This window comes from Pezoporus occidentalis, unplaced genomic scaffold (assembly GCF_034315485.1).
Source record: "Pezoporus occidentalis ecotype Australia unplaced genomic scaffold, CSIRO_AGI_Poc_V1 ctg1, whole genome shotgun sequence".
In the NCBI taxonomy this organism is placed as follows: Eukaryota; Metazoa; Chordata; class Aves; order Psittaciformes; family Psittacidae; genus Pezoporus; species Pezoporus occidentalis.
In genome coordinates this window covers 16,724,502-16,744,612 of record NW_026912778.1, presented here as the reverse complement: position 1 = coordinate 16,744,612, position 20,111 = coordinate 16,724,502, and the positions used below count along the sequence as shown (strand labels likewise).

Sequence of the window (20,111 nt, the reverse complement as noted above, 5' to 3'; positions counted from 1 at the left end):
TAAACTCTGCATGTCTGGTATGATGTAGGACACTGATCGCTCATTAGGATAGTGTCCATGAGATCGTAATACCAAATGTTAAGTATGCTTAATATTTTATCCCCACAGTTTATAACACTTAATAGTAGTGTTCCTTCAGTGCTCAGGTTTCAGCTGACTTCTCTGTGCACCATGCTTCTTCTGACATTGCTGCCATCAGGATAACTTCTGCCTTCATTCCCAGTATCCAGTGTGACAAAGCACTGTGTAATGTTTGCTATGACTCTTGAGTCCAGATTAATCAAAGGTCACTATAAACAAAACTTGGTGTCTCATATTGCAAGTCCTTATTTAGATCAGAAGGTCTGACTGATGTGAGGTGCCAGACACTAATAAAGCCATCTGCAGGGACACACTCATGCTTCCCAGCACCTGGTCACCAAATTTAAATGGATCTTGTGTAACCTATTCTTGGAAAAGTCTTGTGTTTGTGACTTTGTTCTACAACTCTTCCTTCCCCATTGCTTTTCATTTAGCATTTCATTCTCCCAGTGGTTTGCCATCATTTTGATTTAACGCCTTCCATTAATTCTGCAGGGATGTTGGTCCGATGCAGGGGGCAATGCCAGCTCTAATGTCTCTTCTGGCTTCTGAACATTCATCTCACCAAAGGAGTCCCAGAATAACTAAAATGTTGAATGTGTCTCAAAAAAGCTGTGGCTATCTTATCTACAGCAGGCAAAGTTTATCAGTTTGCAGTGGAGGAAATGCTACAGAGCAAATCTTTCTCTTCTGGAAATTGCCTGGCTCATCATCCTAGGGCAGAGTGCTTTGAACCAGGCCTGTGAGGTTTCCAACAGCTGTTTTGGGAAACTGGAACTGCAACTGAATTAAATCTGAGGAAAACAGGAACAGCACAGGATCCCTGCAGGGTGCAGCTTTCCTGAGGCACAATTTGGTTGGGCTCTGCTGTCTTGCGCTGGGGCTTGATATGCCACTTTCTTTCCTGCGTACAGAGAACCTAAAGCCCATGAAATGGTTGATACCCAGAGCCATTAGTGTGTCACTTACTTTCTTTCCCTTTATGTACCTTTGTCAAACATTGAAGTATTTATCTATTATACATATATACATACAAACATATAAAAATACAACAAGGCTCAGACTGAACAGTAGGGGTGAGATACACCCATACAACAGAAGAGTCTGCTCTGTGGTCCTGCCAGTGCCTGACAGGGCTGCCTTGGCCTTGACGGCTGCAAAGAAGTAACAGATGGTAGAACTGCACCCACCATGAGACTAAGAAGAATGAATTTGACTTTGAACAATATCTGACATCCTCAAGCAATCACAAATTCAATTTATTTTACAACGGCTTGACTGCAGGATGGAACTGATGAACGCTTTTGAAGACCAGGAGCAGAGCTCCCTTGTACTGTAAAACTGTACAGAGATTTTTGCAATTGCATTCTCAAATTCTTCCCTCCTTGAGCATCAACTGGTTTATAACTTGCATTTGTAGATTGGTTTGGGTAAAGAGTATGCATCTTTCTAGTCTTTCTTGGAAGCGAATTTAGAGAGTAATGCCAAACTAAGACCACCGTGAAACAAACAAGCATAGCAACGCTGGAGCAGTCTTTGCTTGGAGATATTCTATCATTTAGCAGATTGTCAAGGTCATTTACACTAGTAGATCCAGTCAGAAGATATTACGTCTTAAATGCACCAGTGCTGGAAGGATGTCTCTGTCACCTTCCCTCATGTCTCAGAATGAAACCATCTCTTTTAAACTTTCCTAACTTCTACTTCAGATGTGGAACACTATTTCTAGTTTTAAGTGTTATTACAGAGATAACTCTCAGGTAGATAGTGCAAGCTTGGGTGCTGCACTACAGGAAAATACTTTGCATGGGTTACTTACAAAAATTACCAAATTATTAAAATGAGAAAATCTTAACACTTCCTTCACCAAAACACTTTCTCTTCAGTGTCTGCACTTTCCATTCTCTTCTAAGATTGTCTTCATTTTGGACATTGACCAGTTCTCTGATGAAAATATCACCAAAGCTTTTAAACAGAGGAACAAAGAAAGCCTGAAGCATTTAAATTCAAAATGGGTGTATATGACATTGTTTAAACAATCAAAACATAGGGTCTAAATGGAAATCATGAAGTACTCTTCACAGTGCAGGACTGCTACCAACTTCAGGTATAAGATAGCATTAGACTGTAACAATTTGTCCGCTGTAATGATAACAGAAGCACATTTGCCATTATACATCTTATTTTTCAGCTTCCCTGAGGAGCAAAGGAGCTTTCCATAACCAGTACCGCATTCAACTTCAAGTTAAGCAGAATCAGGAATATTTGAACAATTTTTTAATCCCACATCAGGAATGATTATTTTGTCATGGACCCTCACAGTCACACTGCAGCTGAGAACTGGCCCAACAGACATACCAACTTCAGATTAAAGGCACTTCAGATTAAAGGCCCCTGCATAATCTTCAGTGGGCAAATAGCTAATTTGACATCAGTACTGCTGATGCTGAGAGCCAATACACAGGTATACAGAGCTCCTTTGACCAAAATATAGGCAAAACAGATTAAACAGTGACATTTGAGCTAAAATGAGTGGATTTGGAAAACTGGGGACAGATGGGCTATCATACATTGAGCTTTGCCAGCTGAACTGACAGCTCCTATATCAAGAAGAGGTTATCAGCAAGAAGGGGATATTTCACTTGGTGCCCGGTGTGAAGCTGGCACAGTCTCAGCTTTATTCTGCTCATGCACTGACTGACCCTGGGAAGGAAAGGAGCCACAAGAGAGGTGGTGAGGTGCCATCTGATCTGGAGCAATGGCATGGCTGAGATGTGCTCTCAGGTGGTCTCAGACATGAACCTGTGAAACCTGGGGCAAGGCTGCAACAGCTTTCACACTGGGTGTGGGGATCTCCAAGACCAGGAACCATCACCCACAGGAGCACTGCCATTCTCAGGAGAGTAGAGTGGCAGTGGGGAGACAGACACTTGAGTCTTCCTTTCTACAGTGGATTTGGACTGGACCTTTAGTGAGCACAGGACAGAGCACTCTGCAGTTATCCCCAGAGTCTGACCAGCATCTCAGTTGGACCAAGAGTCCAACTGCAGACTGCTCAGAACAGTTGAGGATTTAAAAATATATAGAAAAAAAAACAGAACCAAAGAAGGAAACATGCTTCCAGCTGACAGGATGATGATAACTGCTACAGAAAGAAATATATTCATTTCCTTCTCCAACACAAAGAAACAGAGAGCCTTTGAGATGCTGTTACGCAAAGTACCTGTTGCAAAGGACTGAGTAGAGACCTTTGTTAAAGTACTTGTATTGCTGTGAGTTACTTGCATGAACTTTTTAAAGACCAAATTCCAGAACTGTGTAATCAAAATACGTTCTTTGCTAATGTAATTAATACAGTAATTCAGGAACACAGCTTCTGTGATCTCATACATAAGAATAACTGCTCATTAAGTAATTACATGCCTACCTGTTTTTTCCAGTGCAGTAAAATATATTTGGAAGTGTACAGGCATTCTTGGTGCAGAGAAATAAAACCACAAGCAGAGTCAAGGAGAGAATGAGAATCTTGACACTGTCACTGGGGCCCTGGCATGACTGCCACTACAGGGCCCCATTGTATGTCCCTTAAATATATGACAATGGTGTTTTGCATTCTACTGGAAATGTAAACGTCAGTGTCATATTCACTCCTCCTTAACGTCTGGATTGCACTGGGTTACTGGGTAGATAGTGTTGGCATCCAGATCATCCATGCACTCTGGACATGAAGCCAAGCTTTCCGTGGAACTCATGTAATATATAAACCTAGGTAAAAAGTGCTCATGAAAATGTCTATGCCCCTGAAGAGGCCCTTCTGTATTCTGAAGAGGTGTCTTTTGTAAAGTATGAACTTGAGGCATGCAGAATTTCACTCCAGCTTAGGACGGGCAAGCATTTGCTTACAATGAATTGGCGTTGTAAGTAAGTGAATGAGAAACACATTTTTCTGCTCAAAGAGAGCTGTAGACAACTTATTTGAAAATTTTTACTTGAGGAAAAATGATAAAATATTTGGGACAGTAAAGTTATTAATTAATTAGTTAAAACAATGGTGTTTCCAGGCCAAGGAGCATATTCACATCATTTTTATGGGAAAAGTTCACAATTTTGAAATATCAGGTTTTATTATGGCTACATCAACAAGTGTGTGGACTAGGAGAGCGAGTACCAAGAACACAACAAGGTAGTAAACCTCTCCTGAAGAAAGAAGCAAACAAAGCAGAAGAAATATTGAACACTGTTCTCTGATGCACCACTTCAAGAATAATGATGCCTAAACACAGAATTTGGCAGCCTTCTTGTCTTTCCGTGTTTTGCATAGGTTTCAATGACAGCTTGAAATACAGAGCAAAAGGAAGCTGGGTATTTTGTTTTCTTAAAGCCCTTACTCTGGGCATCTGGGAAGAGACGTGAGCACTTCACGCAATGGAATTATAAGCTCAGTGAACACCTTGATTAAGACAATGATTCCCACTCTATCATCACTTCCTCTTGATGAATGAATGCTAATGTTGGCTTCATAATTACGGTCCAAAGCAATTAGTAACATTTGCTTATTGCTTTGAGAATGCCAAATGGTGTTTTACTGCTTGCCAGGCCCCTCATCCTGAAATATGTCAAACAAACCTGTCTCTCCCCCATGTTTAAGAGCAAACCTCATCACCTCATCACCTGCCTGGCTGAGGTAATACAAGTCTGTCACCCAGGGTCCCACAGAAGTGCTGGAATAATTACAGTCCTTTGCACTTTCATACCCTCTGCCCACTGGGAATTTTCAGTGCTTCATAAACATTAACCAAAAACTCATGAATTTCCTATAATATATGATTGCTGTGATCCGTTTACTTTAGGAGGACAAACAGATGCTGATGGAGCCTCTTGAACAAAATGACAGAGAAAATCAATGACAGCTCCAGTAATAGATCCCAGACGCCCAGATCCCACATCCCACATGATAGATACTGGGCTGGCTGCAGCACGCAGGTTGTTTCCAGAACAGACCTACATGAGGTCTCACACACCCCAGTAGCATTCTTGCCTGCCAGTCAGTAACAGCTTTTTTAACAACAATATAAGGAAAGATTAACTTTTCTTTTTTATTTAATCATGTGTAGCCCACCACATGAAAGGCGTATCAGTCACAGACATTCAGTTCCCACATGGCTAGGGTCCCCTACCTACCTATTTTAAGTGATAACACAAGGAAAACAAAGCATTACCTTCCTCTCCAGCAGTAGAGTTTCCAACAGCCTCCCTTTCCCGGTCAGCCTGGTTGGAAACAGCGCTTCCACTTTTTGTCCTCCGAAGAACACTGAATGCCTTGTTTATTTTTTTAAAAGACCTGCTTCTGATAGTGGAGCGTTCAAAATGTCGAGCTGCAACAGCAGGAAAATCAGATCAACACAGCTCAGCAGTGCTGGGCTAGAACCTCTTCATTCCTGCAGCCACCGCCATACAACTGGGCATAAGATCAACAGCACATCACCTTGGCACCTTGACTCCAGCTGATACTCCAAGGTTGCACCCACTTGAATCTGGGTACAATTATCCTACCTCTGTCACACACCCTGGCACTGTCAACTTCCCTGGCAGTTTTTTACCAGCCACACACAAAAATCTCCTGTGAGTGTGGTAGCCTGGGAGAGAATAATCCTCACTCGAGGCAGAATCAGCAACAAACCTGTGAAAAATGCATGTAGATAGGAGAAGCTCTTTCCAAACTCTAGAACCTCAGAAAGGAAAAAACAAAACCAAAATGCTGGAAGTTGTTAAAATTCTTCTTGGAAAAAAGACCCAACCAAACCACCCAAACCTCACACTACTGCCTCAAACCCTGTAATGCTTTCAAGGGGGAGCCAAGGATATCTCCAGCAATAGCCAACAATTTCATGTCAGAGATTCAGAAATTATCAGGTGGGATAGACCAACTATGTCACATTTTAACCTGTGTCAGGCAATATAAAAAAAGGTCATAATGCTTTCAAAGAATGTTACCCTTTTTTCCATCCTGCTGAGGATATCTTCGTGGCTGTTCTGCCTCTTCAAGCTCTGCGTGCTAGCCAAACATTGTAATCTAATAATAAAACATTCCCTCAAACCAGACTGCGGCCTCTAAATTCAACAAAACTAGTGGGATTTAATTTCATTCTGGTGTTCTCTTCTCGCCCCCTCCCTTTCCTTGTTTCTCTAACCCCATGCACACAAGATGATGGCACTGCTCACTTTCAAGTCTTTCTTCAGCCCTTCACCCATTGTCCCAGATGCAACTGGTGCAACGCAAAATTCATCTCAGGCTATTCATTTGGACTATTCAGTTTGGCTGTTCATTTTGGCTTCAGAGGCCTCAAATACGAGCTCTGAACTCACTGCTAATGCTTTCAAGTCTGCCTTTGGTCAGGCCATCTTTTTCAAATATGATACTCATCAGAGCTGGGTGCAGTGTAGTAGGGTGAAGAAGGATCAAGGCAAGGTTTTCTGGTGCAATCTGTCCTTGACTGTGGCTGTTTCAGCAGGACCAGCTCCTCCAAGCTGCACCTCCCTGGGAAGCTAGCAAATATCCCCTAAGCTGCCAAGGCACTTCCTAAGGTTTGTTTTCCTGAAAATTCTTGGCAACTGCCAAGCACAGCTCACTGCAGGCTTTGGGGTAGGTGCCCATGGCACAGTCTATGGGGGTTACTTGGGCCACCGTATTTTGGTGAAGCCATTACACAGCTACACCATCTCTCCATCGTGTCACACATGCCATTTACTCTTCCAATTGATCTGACTTGCATAAATAATCTTTCTTAAGCCCTGTGGTTTGCATGTGTGCAGTTAGTCCATCTTCAGCTTGCTGCTTCCCCTGGCCGAGCGAATTTGGTTTTCACCTCAAAACTATTGGGCCACTGTCTGTGCAATTTGATAATCCATGTAAAATTAAAGCTTTCACACTCTCTTTCTGTTTTAAAGCCTCCAACAACATATGTTTCACAGAAGACAAATGCTGAAAGAGGCCACCAGGCTCTGAAACCATCACTTTTAGTTCTTACTTCTGTTTCGGTTGCTACGATGCAGGTCTCCGGGGCTGCTACCCGACTGGCTGTCCTCTGAGGTGGGGCTGAAGGCTGGGTTCACCAGCCCTGGCTCATCTGTCATTAAGGCAATGGCTGCAGCTGCTGAGAGCTCAGGGCCCAGGGCAGCTACTGCCAAGCTGGAGCCGTGGTCTGGAGAGCAGTCTTGGGAACGCCTCTTCCTTTCCTTGGTAAGGCCATAGTGGGATGCTCCTTTACATCTAAGAAGGGAAGGAAAAGAAGACATGATAACAAGTTGTATTTGAATGTTGCATACTTATTGGAATTATATGGTGCCAAAATAATTTGCCACTTGGAGTAAAACTTTGATGATCACGGGGTTGATGAAATACAGATGCTTATTAACAAGAGGGAAAGATGCCAATCTTATCAGGTCGCACAGAATCAAGAAGAATGAAAACTGTCCTTCAAAGTAGCTAAGCTACCACCTTACATGGAAAGACTACTGCTGGTCAAGAGAAAACACAGAGCCACAGCCTTGTGTATAGCCTTGTGCATAGATAATTACTATGAATGCAAGAGGACAATAATAACAGATGGCTAATTAAGCCAGAGGTTACAGACTGTAATTTCTCCCTTGTTTCTCATCAATGAAGGAGAGCAGGGTGAGGTCTGACAGCTTCTCCAGGTCTGCTCATGAAACAAAAGGTGCCTCAGGAAGCCCTGTGCCATGAAAAAACTTTCGGTCACCAAGGCAGTCACACTGGGAGCACATTGCTGTGGTCTTCCATGCAGCAGGCAGGGTCTGCTCTTCAATGTAACACATGAAGGAAGGGCTGCAGGCTCAAGGCAAACAGGTTCTGGATAAAAACCCAAACCCTAAATCCTGACTCAGCCTCTGCAGTGACAACCTTGTTTCTGGTGCGTGTTCCCAGAAAAGCTGAAGATACAGAATTGCAAGAGGCAAATTAGGAGCCTACTTTGAAACAGCTTGCTCGTAGTCCCAGCTACCTGCTCTATATTCATCCTAAACAGCAAAGGCAGGATCACACATGGCTTTTATTTCTTAAGATTTGCTGAAGAAAGTCACTTGAATGAAATTAAAGGTCAGTGTGTGCTCTTGATAAGTCAGTATTTAATTAAAGCTATAAAATAACTGAAGACACAGAGTGGCAGAAGGACCACAACACCTCTCTGCGACTTCTCTCCAGCACCACTTCTGCCCAGTGCCCGCCCTCTATAACCTCATTCACTGCATTAAAATAAATAAAAATCTGCCTTTCAATCATAATCTAATGAGCTCGCCCTACTTGCAGTTACTGTTATCTCTTCCTTCATAGCAAAGGCTAGCTGATGACTTTCATGAAAGTGCCCTGTAGGACGAACTCACAGAAATAGCTGCAGAAACCCTTAGGGATAGAAGCTCTTCATAATATATGGCATGCACAAAAGGCAATGCATAATACATACAGTACACAACGCTAGTGGGTTAAATGTCAGAAAAAGAAGTACACTGAACAGAGGCCTTGGAAGAGAAATGATTTATGGAAGCAATTCCTGGGACAGAAAGATGAGATGAAAACGAGCCACAGATCTCTCTGTATCAGCTTCAGAGCAACAGTTTAATTTCTCTTATGGTATTGGCTTTATGAGAGCCAATTGAATCAAAAATAGTTTTTAGCACTAAATTATGATTTACCACCGTTTAACTGATATCACTTCTGACAACTTTTCTCTTAAAAATGGGAAAAAATTCCCAAGCCCAAACTGTATTGTACTGATGCAACTGTGTAAAGGTTTTGTACATGCCTTAAAGTTTGGATGGGAATGGCTATGGCAGAAATTATTTCTGAAACCTTTCACAAGCAAATTGAGATGTCTCAAAAGAAAGTACCCTCATGGAAGAGAAGGTTGGTCAACTACTCCAAAAGACCAACAAAAAGCTAGTTGGAGCACCTATTCCAAGACAAGTGTGCAACAATAATTGTGTAAAACAGAAAGGAAGAGCTCTCCTGCCTCCACTGCAGCAGGCATTTTCCTACTCCTTCCCAAAAAAGAGGTGTGACTTCCTCACCCCCTGAGTATCCCACACTGTGGCAGGATGCTCTCCTTTATATTTCACAGGAAGCAGAACCACAAAGGCCTTTCCCTCTTGCAGCCTACCTAAACTTCTCCAATGCAGCATTTTGGGAACCTGTCCTTGACATCTCCCATTTGCAGTAAGGTCACATTTACTAATCTGGCCTATGGATGTCAACAAAAGAGTTTTTAAAATGGTTTAAAAATTTAATGCAATGAAATGAACACAAAGAAACGGCTTTGAAGTGAATTGTTTGCTGTTCTCAAAAGACAATCTTTGTCTTACAGATGTCCTGCAGAGACTCAGAATATAAGAGATATTCCTACTCTACATTTTATTTTGTTTGCCTCTCTTTTCACCACGCTGGTAAAGTTTCAGCAGCTGATATCAGAGCACCAGCCTTGTGAATGGGTCCTCAAACACACATCTTTCTTTTTTATTTCTGGTGGGTTTCATGAGGATCAACCTGAAGATCAGAAGTGTCTTGCCCCAAAGATTGCCAGCTGCATGGGTTCATCCATTGCCTGGTGCACATCTGCATTTCACTACTAAAGCCTTCACTTTCTGTGGAAATTCTCACTCACTGCTGCTGGCTGCACTGCAGACGCCCAGTTAACAGCATCAATCCAACAGCAATGAACAGCAGACGGTTACTTTGAATGCAGAGAGAGCTGACACAGTTTAAGATGTGGCTTATTGGAGAAGACAAGTCATCATGATACAAAGCACAAGGCACATCTTTCTTACTCTGCCAGAAATAGTTAAAAGGGGACCAAGAACTCTTCAAGTATGAGCACTGAAGTTATTTCTTAAATAACTGTGGCAGGCATAAATGAACACAACTCAGGCCCTCTTTCTTCAGATTAACACAGTGTCCTTGAAGAAGAAAAAAAAGCCTCAAGCCCTCAAACTTGTAATAAAATCTGCAACAGCATCTCTTCACTTTCATTGTTTTCCTTGTGCTGACACTGCTGTGATAACAGAAAACAGAAGAGATGACTGTGTAAGTGGAATCATATTTATAGTGTCTCAGCTACATTTTTCCATATGGTTGGATTTGGCTCCCAGAAAAGAAAGATCCATAAAACAGCTACATGCCAGTACTAATTATCTCTCTCACTGTGATTATTAATCAGCTGCCTGATTTACAGCTGGAAGAGTGGGATACCTGATTAACATAGGCCAGTCAGAAAGTGAACCCAGCACTGGTTGGTGGCTAAGGTGACCTATAGATTTATGTTTCTTCTCAGTCACACTGAACAGTGAGTACATCTGTGCAGCCGTACAATTCTGAAACAATTTGAGGGCCAAAACCAAAAAAGACAAACAGACATGAGTAACGTGTGTTGTACAGTTCATGTCATTAAAGCAGTGTCACTAGGTGTGTACAGGAAACTCAGAAAATAGTTTCTTCTCTTTGACTGGCCTCTTTTATGGAGCAGAAAATACAAAATCCTGGCTATATGAGCCAACCACCAAGCAGTGAGAGGGCAGCAGTGGCTGCTGAAACCTTACCCAGGGCTGCAATTATGGCTGGCACCAACATCATCAGCTGCAGGGCAAACCTTGCTCCATGCCCTGCTCTGCATGCAAGGGAGGCTCTGCACTGGAAGCTTCAGGAGCAGCACATCCAAAGTGATGGAGCCAGGAGACCCAAAACCCCATGGCTGCCTTAATTTGGTGCTACCATTTGTAAAAACAAGCTCCAGTCAAACTCGAGGCTAATGGATCATTTCCACATCAAATAAAAACAGTGGTTTGAAAACAGAGATGCGTTTTCCTTGCAGCATTCCTTACTTACACAGAAAGGGAGGGCCTGAAAGTGAGGTTGACCTCAAGGATTTCCATTACCCAAGCTGACACAGGGGAAAAATGTAAAGGCAAAACACAAACAAGGACAACTGAGTGGATTGTTTCACTTCTAGTGATCTAGATGAAACAATATCACAGACAGAAACTGGATGTGTATACTTTAAATGCATTTGCTCTTTTAAAAACTCCCTGCTTTCTATCTGTGTCACTTCACAGGCTATTCTTCTTTCTCCCTGTCTCACACCTGATTTCCTGGGCAGGAAACGGAAAAAAAAGTGAAGCTAGAGAGTGACAGTGCTTGTGAGCCAGGGCTGGCACAAATAAACAGAGCAGAAGTCCTCCCTGCCCAGTTCAAGTAGTGTTTTCCCAACCTCACTTCCAGTGCACTTAGACTTTGGTGCCGTTTTGCTTTAATGCACAGACACATTGTCTGAGTGCAATTAAGAATAATGTATACAAAGCATTCAGGATTGCCCAGCAGAAGAAAATACTGCATAATGGGCTGTCATCGCTGATTCAAAGCTAAACCAAGATCGGGGTAGACAAGTATGTTTCAGCTATGCCCTCACTGCAAACAGTTTCATCCGTGTGTAAGTTGGGCTTGTCACAAGTATGGACCAGAAGTATCAACAGTGTGTATCACACCCTGACCCCATCACATAAACTTTCACAATTGCTCTAGTATCCCTGAACTGATCCAGTGGAAAGGCTGACGGAGAAGGCAACCAACAAGGAGTGTCCTGGATAACCTGGTGCTGGTAACCTCACTTGTGAGACCCTGGTGAGAGGCTCTTACCGCACCTGGCAAGGGAGGGCTTGACTCACAGAAAGGTGTTGGCAACTCCTGCCCCATGTGAGTCATTCACACAGCATGTGCATCAGCTGTGACTATAGCCCAAACATAACCCAAATACCAACCGTACAGATTTCAGGCCAAATGCCTAAACTCCCAAGCTTTCTGAAAGTCACAAGGGAGTGAACCTACTTGGTCAGTTCTCAGGCAGAGATGCCACCAGCTCTTCTGATATTACTTTTGCTAATAGTGTACCTGAAACTAAAGCCAAAACTAAAAAAAAAGTGAGGCACCTAAACGCCAATCAAATTCCATGTTACAGATCTAAGCTAAAATGCAGCAAATGTACAATCTCTCTTTCAGATCAACCATACCAGTGTTTAAGAGGCCAAAGACATCAATATCTTCAGCAGTGAAGGTGACCAATACCCTGCTGCTCTTTACACCCAGTGATGCTGTATCATCCTTGCTCAGAAATCTGGCTTCTGTAAATCCTGGCCCTATGTACAAAATTCCTTGGTTTTGCTATACACGAAAATCAATCCTGAAACAGCAGTGTTTTTTTCCTTGGTAATTCTGAGTTCTTGTAAGGATTAACCGCAGCATAAATGCTGTGTACAAAATAAGCCTTATAAATAAGAACCTGATTTTTCTTTCTCTTTTTTTTTTTTTTCCTTTTTTTACTGCATTTGCCTTTTCTGCTTTTTATAAAGAACTGTGTCATGTCAAGAGGATTCCTCAAGACTCGGTAACCACCAACTATGGCTAGGAAGGTCCCGCCTGCATTAAACCTTCCTCAATATTCATAAAGAAACAGATGAAGCATCTAAAAAGCAAAGTTTTAACTCCTGATTACATTTTCCAACCAACATTTGCTGAGTCAGGCTGCAAAAAAGTTGTCTAGACATGCAACTAGAAACAGGCTGTTCTCAGCACCTGCACTTGAATTTCATAGTGTCAGCAGTATTTCTAGATGCTCACCACTGCTGTTCCGTATCCTGGCATTGATGCACTTGGGTATCCTCTCCATGATGATCTCCCAGTGTCAGAGGATTAACATCTTTTTTCTGGGGGAAAAAGTGTGCTCATTTTTCACCTAAGTGGGAAATTGTCCCAGTTATTATTACTTTTTCACTTCAATAACTCTATAAACAAAAGCCTTTTAGAGACAGCTTCCTGACACCTGGAGCATCAGGGCTGGTAGAGGCTTGATCCCTGCTGCCTCTGAAGTGTTGAGGATGAGCAACTCCATCCTATTCTTCCACAATCACTGCTGTTCTCCATGTCAACATGGACATAGCTATGATAGTTCAGATGAGGCAAGTGGGTTCTCTGGCTAGCTGTCAGAGAGATTTTCACATGTCATTTGCTCTCTATTGTCAACCAGAAGCCTTTGCTGAAGTATGAACACATAGTAGATTTAGTGGTTCTGTATTTCTGCATTACTAGTCTGTAAATATTTATAATGGTCCTCAACATTTATTTCTTTAAGCTAAGGTTACTTAGCTTAAATACTTTCCCACAAGACAGGAAATATCAAATACATATTTTTTTCAGTTTGATTTCTGTATATCCCTGTTATGGTTTCCTATGTTTTTGTCATGCTTTTGGTTTTAATGAAGCCATCGTAATTTAACAAACTCTGAAACTATCTTACTAGCAAAGCCTAATGTTGTGCTGTATCTTATCTGTAAAGATCTGACTCCAGGGAAGGGCTGTCATTTTCAAAATGCTTTTGCACTGTGATGATGTCAAACAAAATCTATTTGTATATTATATAAAGAACGTGTGCAGGGGTATCTGCATACTTACACTTCCACATCAGCTATTTTGTACGAATTTGGGTGCACCACCAGAAAAAAGACATAGTTCCCACAGTTTAAAAAAATAGGTTTGCTAAGCATAAGAGGAAAATATATATTGCGCTTTCTTTATAATTACTGTGTTAGTCATCAGCTAACCCATTTCTGTGACTTGATTGCTGAGAATGAAACTCAAGCATTGCTAGTGATTTTGGTACAGGCTCTCGAAGGTAATTTGCATTGGTGCAAAACTGGAATTGCAGTTCAGAGTTCAGACCCCACAGTTCCCAAAACTACTGACAGACAGACAGACTGTGCCAGACACAAATTGAACAAGCATTCAATGGTAACCAAATCCCCATTTGAAATTTGACTGCTCATTCTGAGGGAAGGGAGGAATCTTCAGATTTCCTACTAGTTTTCAGGAGAGTTGAAAGAACTTGGAACACATTTTTACTCTCAAATAAATTGCAGAGTTTAAATTTCATGTACATGCTACCAAAATATCATGTAACATGTGGACATGTTTAAGCGTATTTTCCCTTTTCTTTAAAAAGCAAAAAGTTGTATTTCAACCACCATCATCAGCTTCTATTATGAAATCTTTTAAAGGCCCATTAACATCTATCATGGGAACAGGGAATTGGAAGAAATTGGTAAATACCAGTCTCCTGCAATTGTGGGCAAAAATCATGACTGGGATTATTGTGCAATGATCCCAGTTGGTGCTGGGACTGTGCACAAATTGTTGGTCCAGATCATGTTCTCTCCCTCCCCTGACACTTCTTCCAGGCCACTACTCTGTCGCTGATGATTTTGAAACTACAACTTTTTTCTTTTCAAGGTTCAAGCATGGTTTCAAGTTCCAGTCTTAAACCATTCTAACAAATTACAGCTGTCTTACATACAGGAGAATGGAGCTGTAAATTCCTAGAGACAGCTTAGACAGGCAAGTCAGCATATGAGCTGGGAATGCCAATTTCTTTTATGGATTAGCACTGCTTCTGTATCGTGCATAACACAACTACTACTTTAGAGAAGCTAATATTCACAATTAACTTTGTGGCTTCATCTTCTGTTGCCCTTTTCCCCACCTGTGCTCAAGACACAGATGCTCTGAGGATGCACAAGGGCACCAGCAGCCTGTTCCCACTGCTCGCATAAGGCATGGCCTTGGATTGCTGCTATGGTTTCTCCCTCTTCCAATGCTGCTTTTAAAGGTAAGGCTTGTGGAGCAGGAGTAGACTTCAAGCAATAAACATGAAGAATTGACCAGGGTGAAATCCTGCAGTCAGCTTATTAATCAGTATTTTCTCCTAGATTACTATAAAAAACATTTGTCATCACAGGAAAGTTACTGACTAGAAGTACAGAACAAGAGTGATGTTGTGTGATGTAAAACAACAGCAGTATTTATTTATACTGAACTTAATTAAACACTGAAGCTTCCAAAGAATAATCTACATATCTCATGCAATCTACTCACATCAGCTGACACAAACAAGGAAAACAGAGGAGCCCCACACTATCTCTAACTTTTGGTAGGTGCCTAGGTACTGACACACCAGGAGTGCCTAGGTGGCAGACTTAGAGCAAAATAAAAGGGAAAAATAAGAGGTAGAGGACTAGCATTTTTTTTAGTTGGTGGGAGCCTGTAAACCTTGCTGATGCCGTCTAGTGCTTTTAGCATTTAACATGTATACATCATTTAAGCCCACTATTCCTGTTCAATTATGCTAGTCCTAAAGTACTAAAAACTCCCCTTGACTTCAGCAAAGATGGAGCTTGATGAAAACTTCACCTGGTGCTTCCTTAGCTTTCCAGAATTGTAGCATTTTCTAAACAACACACTTACAAACTTCAGCCTTCCCTATTCTTGAAGAGTGAACTGGAACGTTGTTTCAAAAAAAAAGTGAGAAAACACAAATTAGAAAAACCTTCAAGAGGTTTCTTCATGGAAAACTTGGGTACTTATTACATTCTTTTATCTACAGCCAGCCAGCATGAAGGAGCAATTACAGGTAGCGTGTGTTGTTGGGTATTTGGAAAGTGACATAAGACCTGCCACCAGCGCTGTCAGCTTCATATCTGGTTTTGAGTTCAAGACCACTCAAAGAACAGCACTGGTATTCTGCAGGCAATCTTGACTATTAATTTTGCCTTATACTAATAAGATAATATAACCCTTTAACAGCAGAAATTGAGATCCTATGTAATAAGACTGCAGCAGAAACACTGAAAATATTCCTAATTTAGAACCTTAACTGAAAAATGAGCCTAAGGAAGATCACAGCATATATATACAAAGTCTCAAAAAATGTTAATACTGCTAAAATTAAGTTACCTGAGACAAAAATAACATGTGCAAGGACAGAGAAATTCTTAAGCCATTGCAATGCTATACCTCTTAATACCACACAATCGTTACAGTGTATTTTTCAACTTATGTAGATAGATATATAATTAATGTTGAGAATAAACATTCAGTCTGTTGATTCATGTGTTTTTCATATTTACTGTTCGGTGCTTTGATCCCTGGATTATGTTCAACAGGTATAACCAGTCTCCTGGAACTTAGTATCTCAGCTTTGTCTTCCCCTCCTATTACCCCCACCCATACTGTAAAAACTTCCTGATGCAGTGAGCAAAATATGCTTGTAATGGGACAAAGGGGTTTGTTTTTTTAACAAGAGTGGCAGTATCAGTGTAACCCAATTCTTGCAGCCACAGACAATAGAGCCTGCCAGACAGAAATTTTGTATAGACACGTACTTAGCACACAATTCTTTATAAAATAAAACAAATGACAATATCTCCTATGTCACAGACTCAACAAGTCAGCACTACTGAGAGTAGGTTTGAGGCATCGGTTTGTCTGATGTGGCACAAAGCAGTGACACATGCATATCAGTCTCTAAGATGCAAAATAGTAAAAACGGAACACCACGTTCCATTTCAAGATGTTTTCAACCCAAGGCCTCAGTTTACTAATACTTTCTCCACTGGAATTTGAAATCACAGGAAACAATGGGGCTCCAGCCAGTAAATAAAAAATACTGTCTTTATACTCTCTTGTTGAAAGAACATGCTTTGGACAGCCACCCACAGCTCCAGCTCTAGTGGTACCTCTGGCCTCAATGACCCAAAAGTCACCTAAGACCCCTTTTAGGTCAGCATGGGTATCTAAATTACATTGCTAACACATCTTGGTACACTTCAAGCTCTGAACATGTACTTGCTTTCTCATGGGGACAGTCAGAAAAAGATCTCAGCATGACTTCTCAGTTGAAAAACTGCAGAGATACCTGTCAGATGCCCCTCTGAGTGCTGGGCAAACATCTCCATCACCATGTCTAAGCAGTATCTTAAGATGTCAGAAATTATTCCCCTTTTAAAAAATAGTTCTCCTGTCTTAGCAAATTCAATGATTGATATTCAATGAGGACCCTGTATAAGTCCTATAGTAAGTGAACTGCATGTGACTCATGGATCACTGTGTCTTAAAACCCTTAAACAACATGGGTTTCTTGTAGGGGTGGGAAAGAAAGAGTACAACATTTCCTGGTGTATCTCAGATTCTATTTCCACGATTTCAACCTAAATGAGTATTGACACTGGCATAAGAAGTATGTAAGTCACACTGTTGACTAAGTATCTCATTACACTGTATTTTTTTGGAAGATAAACATAGCCAACAGTACATTTTAGTAGAAAAAGTTCTGGCTTCTACTCCTCCTGGCTCCACAGTAGTTCTTTTGCATGTCAGGCTGGAAGAATATGGATGGATCAGAGGGATGTTACAAGCTAATTTTCAGAACAGCACTCCACAAACCCATCGGACATGAAAAATCTTCACTGCTTATGGTTTTATGGATTACACCCAGCTAAATATGAGATACTTTAGTGAGATACTTCAGCATCCCATTAAAATAAACACACATTGTAAAAGCATTTAAAGGCAGCAGAAACTCCATGTTCAGCCACGGCATAAGTATGACTGGAATGTTGTTTACAATATTCTGAAAGCTCACATGGTAGGAAATGCTCACTTATGCTGTAAAAATTGTGAAACCCAGGGTTCGTTTGAATCATAATTTCTTAACAGAATTATCAGAAATACTTTTAACCTGAATTCCTTTATAGAAGTCTGAAATTCACTAAGCCCAATTTACTCACTCTTCTCCCCACCACAGGCAGTGCTACTCTCAGTATCACTGGAAGCATCCAAAAACGCAGCAGTGTGGTTTCCCTGCCATGTGCGGACCACTGTCAGCTCTCACTTGCAGCAGAGGCTGACAGAGCTCACAGCCTCACACCTCAGTTTTCACAGTGCACTAACCAATAATGCTTAGGTCAGGTTGGGATAACGCTGATCTCTGTTCCTCCTGCTGAAGCTTATTCAGGGAAGTGGATTAAGAAAGAAAGAGCTGGATGTTACTGCTGAAAGAAAAACTGGTGCCTGGGAAGGGAGAATGAGTCCTGCTTGCTGTGGCTTTTCAGTTGAAGTTGGAAGAGATCCATAAGAAAAAGCACTGTCCTCTGTTACTCCAGCCAGTATCTTGAGAAAAACATGCAACACCATCTAGGCACACAGGGCCTTCTGCAGGCTGAAGCTGAAGAAGTGAACTTAGAGGCTTCAGATACAGGATGAAACCTTTCTGCAAAACTGTTTTGTTTTCTTAGACCACCAGATTATAACTGTTGAATCAAGGGATACAATGCATAAAGTAGTGTGGAAGCAGGAATCCAGCTGTGAAACCACTTCATTAGAAAAGATGCCTTCAGAAGTGGGTACTGTATTACTAACAACACAAAATGGATTTCCCTGACAAAGGCAAGTATCATAGAATCATAGAAAAGCCTAGGTTGACAGTGACCCTCTGCACTTGCATTTTGAAAACCTTAAGTGATGAGAACTCCACAATATCCCTGGGGAGGTTCTCCCAATGAGACAAAAGTAGGTGAAACCATCTTTTGCGCTATGTCTTACTTTAGCTTCTTCGTACGCGTTAGCTGGCAGATACTATAGGTTTCTTTAGGTTTTCTTAGTCACTTCTGCTCTCTCAGATTTCATGCTACTTTTACATAGTATAAATAAGAAAAAAATATTTCATTTTTTCTTTAATTTTTCAATTTATTAAAAAAAATTCATGATAGAGGCAGTCATCTCATGCTGTCTCCTACTGTCATTAACTTACATACCTCACTAAAATGGAGGAATAGAAAAAAAATCCCAATATGTTCTTTAGGAAGCTGCTCTTTCATTCCCACTGCAGCATTGGGAATTCCAATATTCAAGCTCTAATAACTATCTTTGCTTTTGAAATTAAAATGCAAACATCATGCATGCAGCTGAGCACGTAGGACCCCGTAGGCAAACCTGGGCAGCAGGTCTGGAGAACTGAACCGTGGGCATGAGCTGCAATTATATTCCCCTGGGTAATCCAAGACAGTGGCCTTGCCCCCACCATCCTAGAAGAGGGCACATCCTGCTTGACCTTGCTGCTCCGACAGAGAATGGGTCAGGGCTGCTGTGTGAGAGGCTGCCTTGAAATGAATCCAAACCACGAATTCCTTATGACAGGTTGTGGCATCTGGGTGACTCAGCCAGCCTACGTGCCTGAGGCTTGTTCTAGCCCAGGCTGCAATTGTGTTAACATTGCAATTTAAGTAGACTTGGGTCTCGTTAGCAGTGATGATGGTCCCCCTGAAGGAAAACCAAGGTGGCATAGGAAATGATGTCAGTTCATTATCAGCTTTGGAAGAGGAATAATTACATCTATCTTCTTCAAACTGAGATGACCCTGGTCAACTTCAGAAGGAATCTGGCAATCTAACCTCCAGCGGTGTGATCATGCCTTATCACCTGCTGATTTTCACAGCAAAGGCATGTCTTGACTCAAGGTGACCCAAGCCATCATCTATACTACTGTTCAGTGGACAGCAGCAGGCTGGAGTATTGCACACATTGACAGCCCACATTCAGATGTACATAAAACAAATCCTACATGTTTCATATAATATTAACCCAACAGCCTATCAATGCAGATGGCTCATTGAGCCAAACTGACCAGCTTTGTAACACAGAATAATCTTACAGCTGCGATGAGAAAATTTTCTTTGGTTCCAAAATATCCACCCCCGTCTGACATGGACAATGAGGATTAAAAAATAAATGAGCAGAGAGACTAAACAAAACTGGTGGTGCATTTAAATATTTATACTTTGAGATGTGGGTCTCTGGTTTAGCATTTTTTGCAATGCCTTGGACCAGTGACTGGTGGTTTACCTATTTCAGCTGGTTGTACCTTCTGAAGAACTTCCTTAAAAGCCTTGAAACAGGTTCGCTTCCTGAAGGCCAACACTCAGCACTATGTTTATAAGGGTGCAATGCAGAGGGAAAAGGAGGAGGAGGAAGAAAGGGAAAGAAATACTTAACAGTTTAGTGACTGTAAACAGAACAGCCTCATGATAAATTATTTTCTTATTTCTTTAAAAGCTAATTGAAGATGATGCAGCATCATGTAGGAGGG

At 41.5% G+C, this 20,111-nt stretch overlaps 1 protein-coding gene across 7 annotated transcripts in view; it reads right to left on the bottom strand.

The window, feature by feature from the left end:
* LNX1 (ligand of numb-protein X 1) overlaps positions 1–20,111 on the bottom strand; it is an 80,950-nt gene that overhangs the window by 27,121 nt on the left and 33,718 nt on the right. For all 7 annotated transcript variants that reach the window (XM_062607054.1, XM_062607084.1, XM_062607064.1 and 4 more), the window contains 2 exons: positions 7,110–7,351; positions 5,301–5,456 (listed from right to left, as the gene is read on the bottom strand). In XM_062607054.1, the coding sequence (XP_062463038.1) occupies positions 5,301–5,456; positions 7,110–7,351 (398 nt within the window). The remainder of the gene's footprint in view (positions 1–5,300; positions 5,457–7,109; positions 7,352–20,111) is intronic.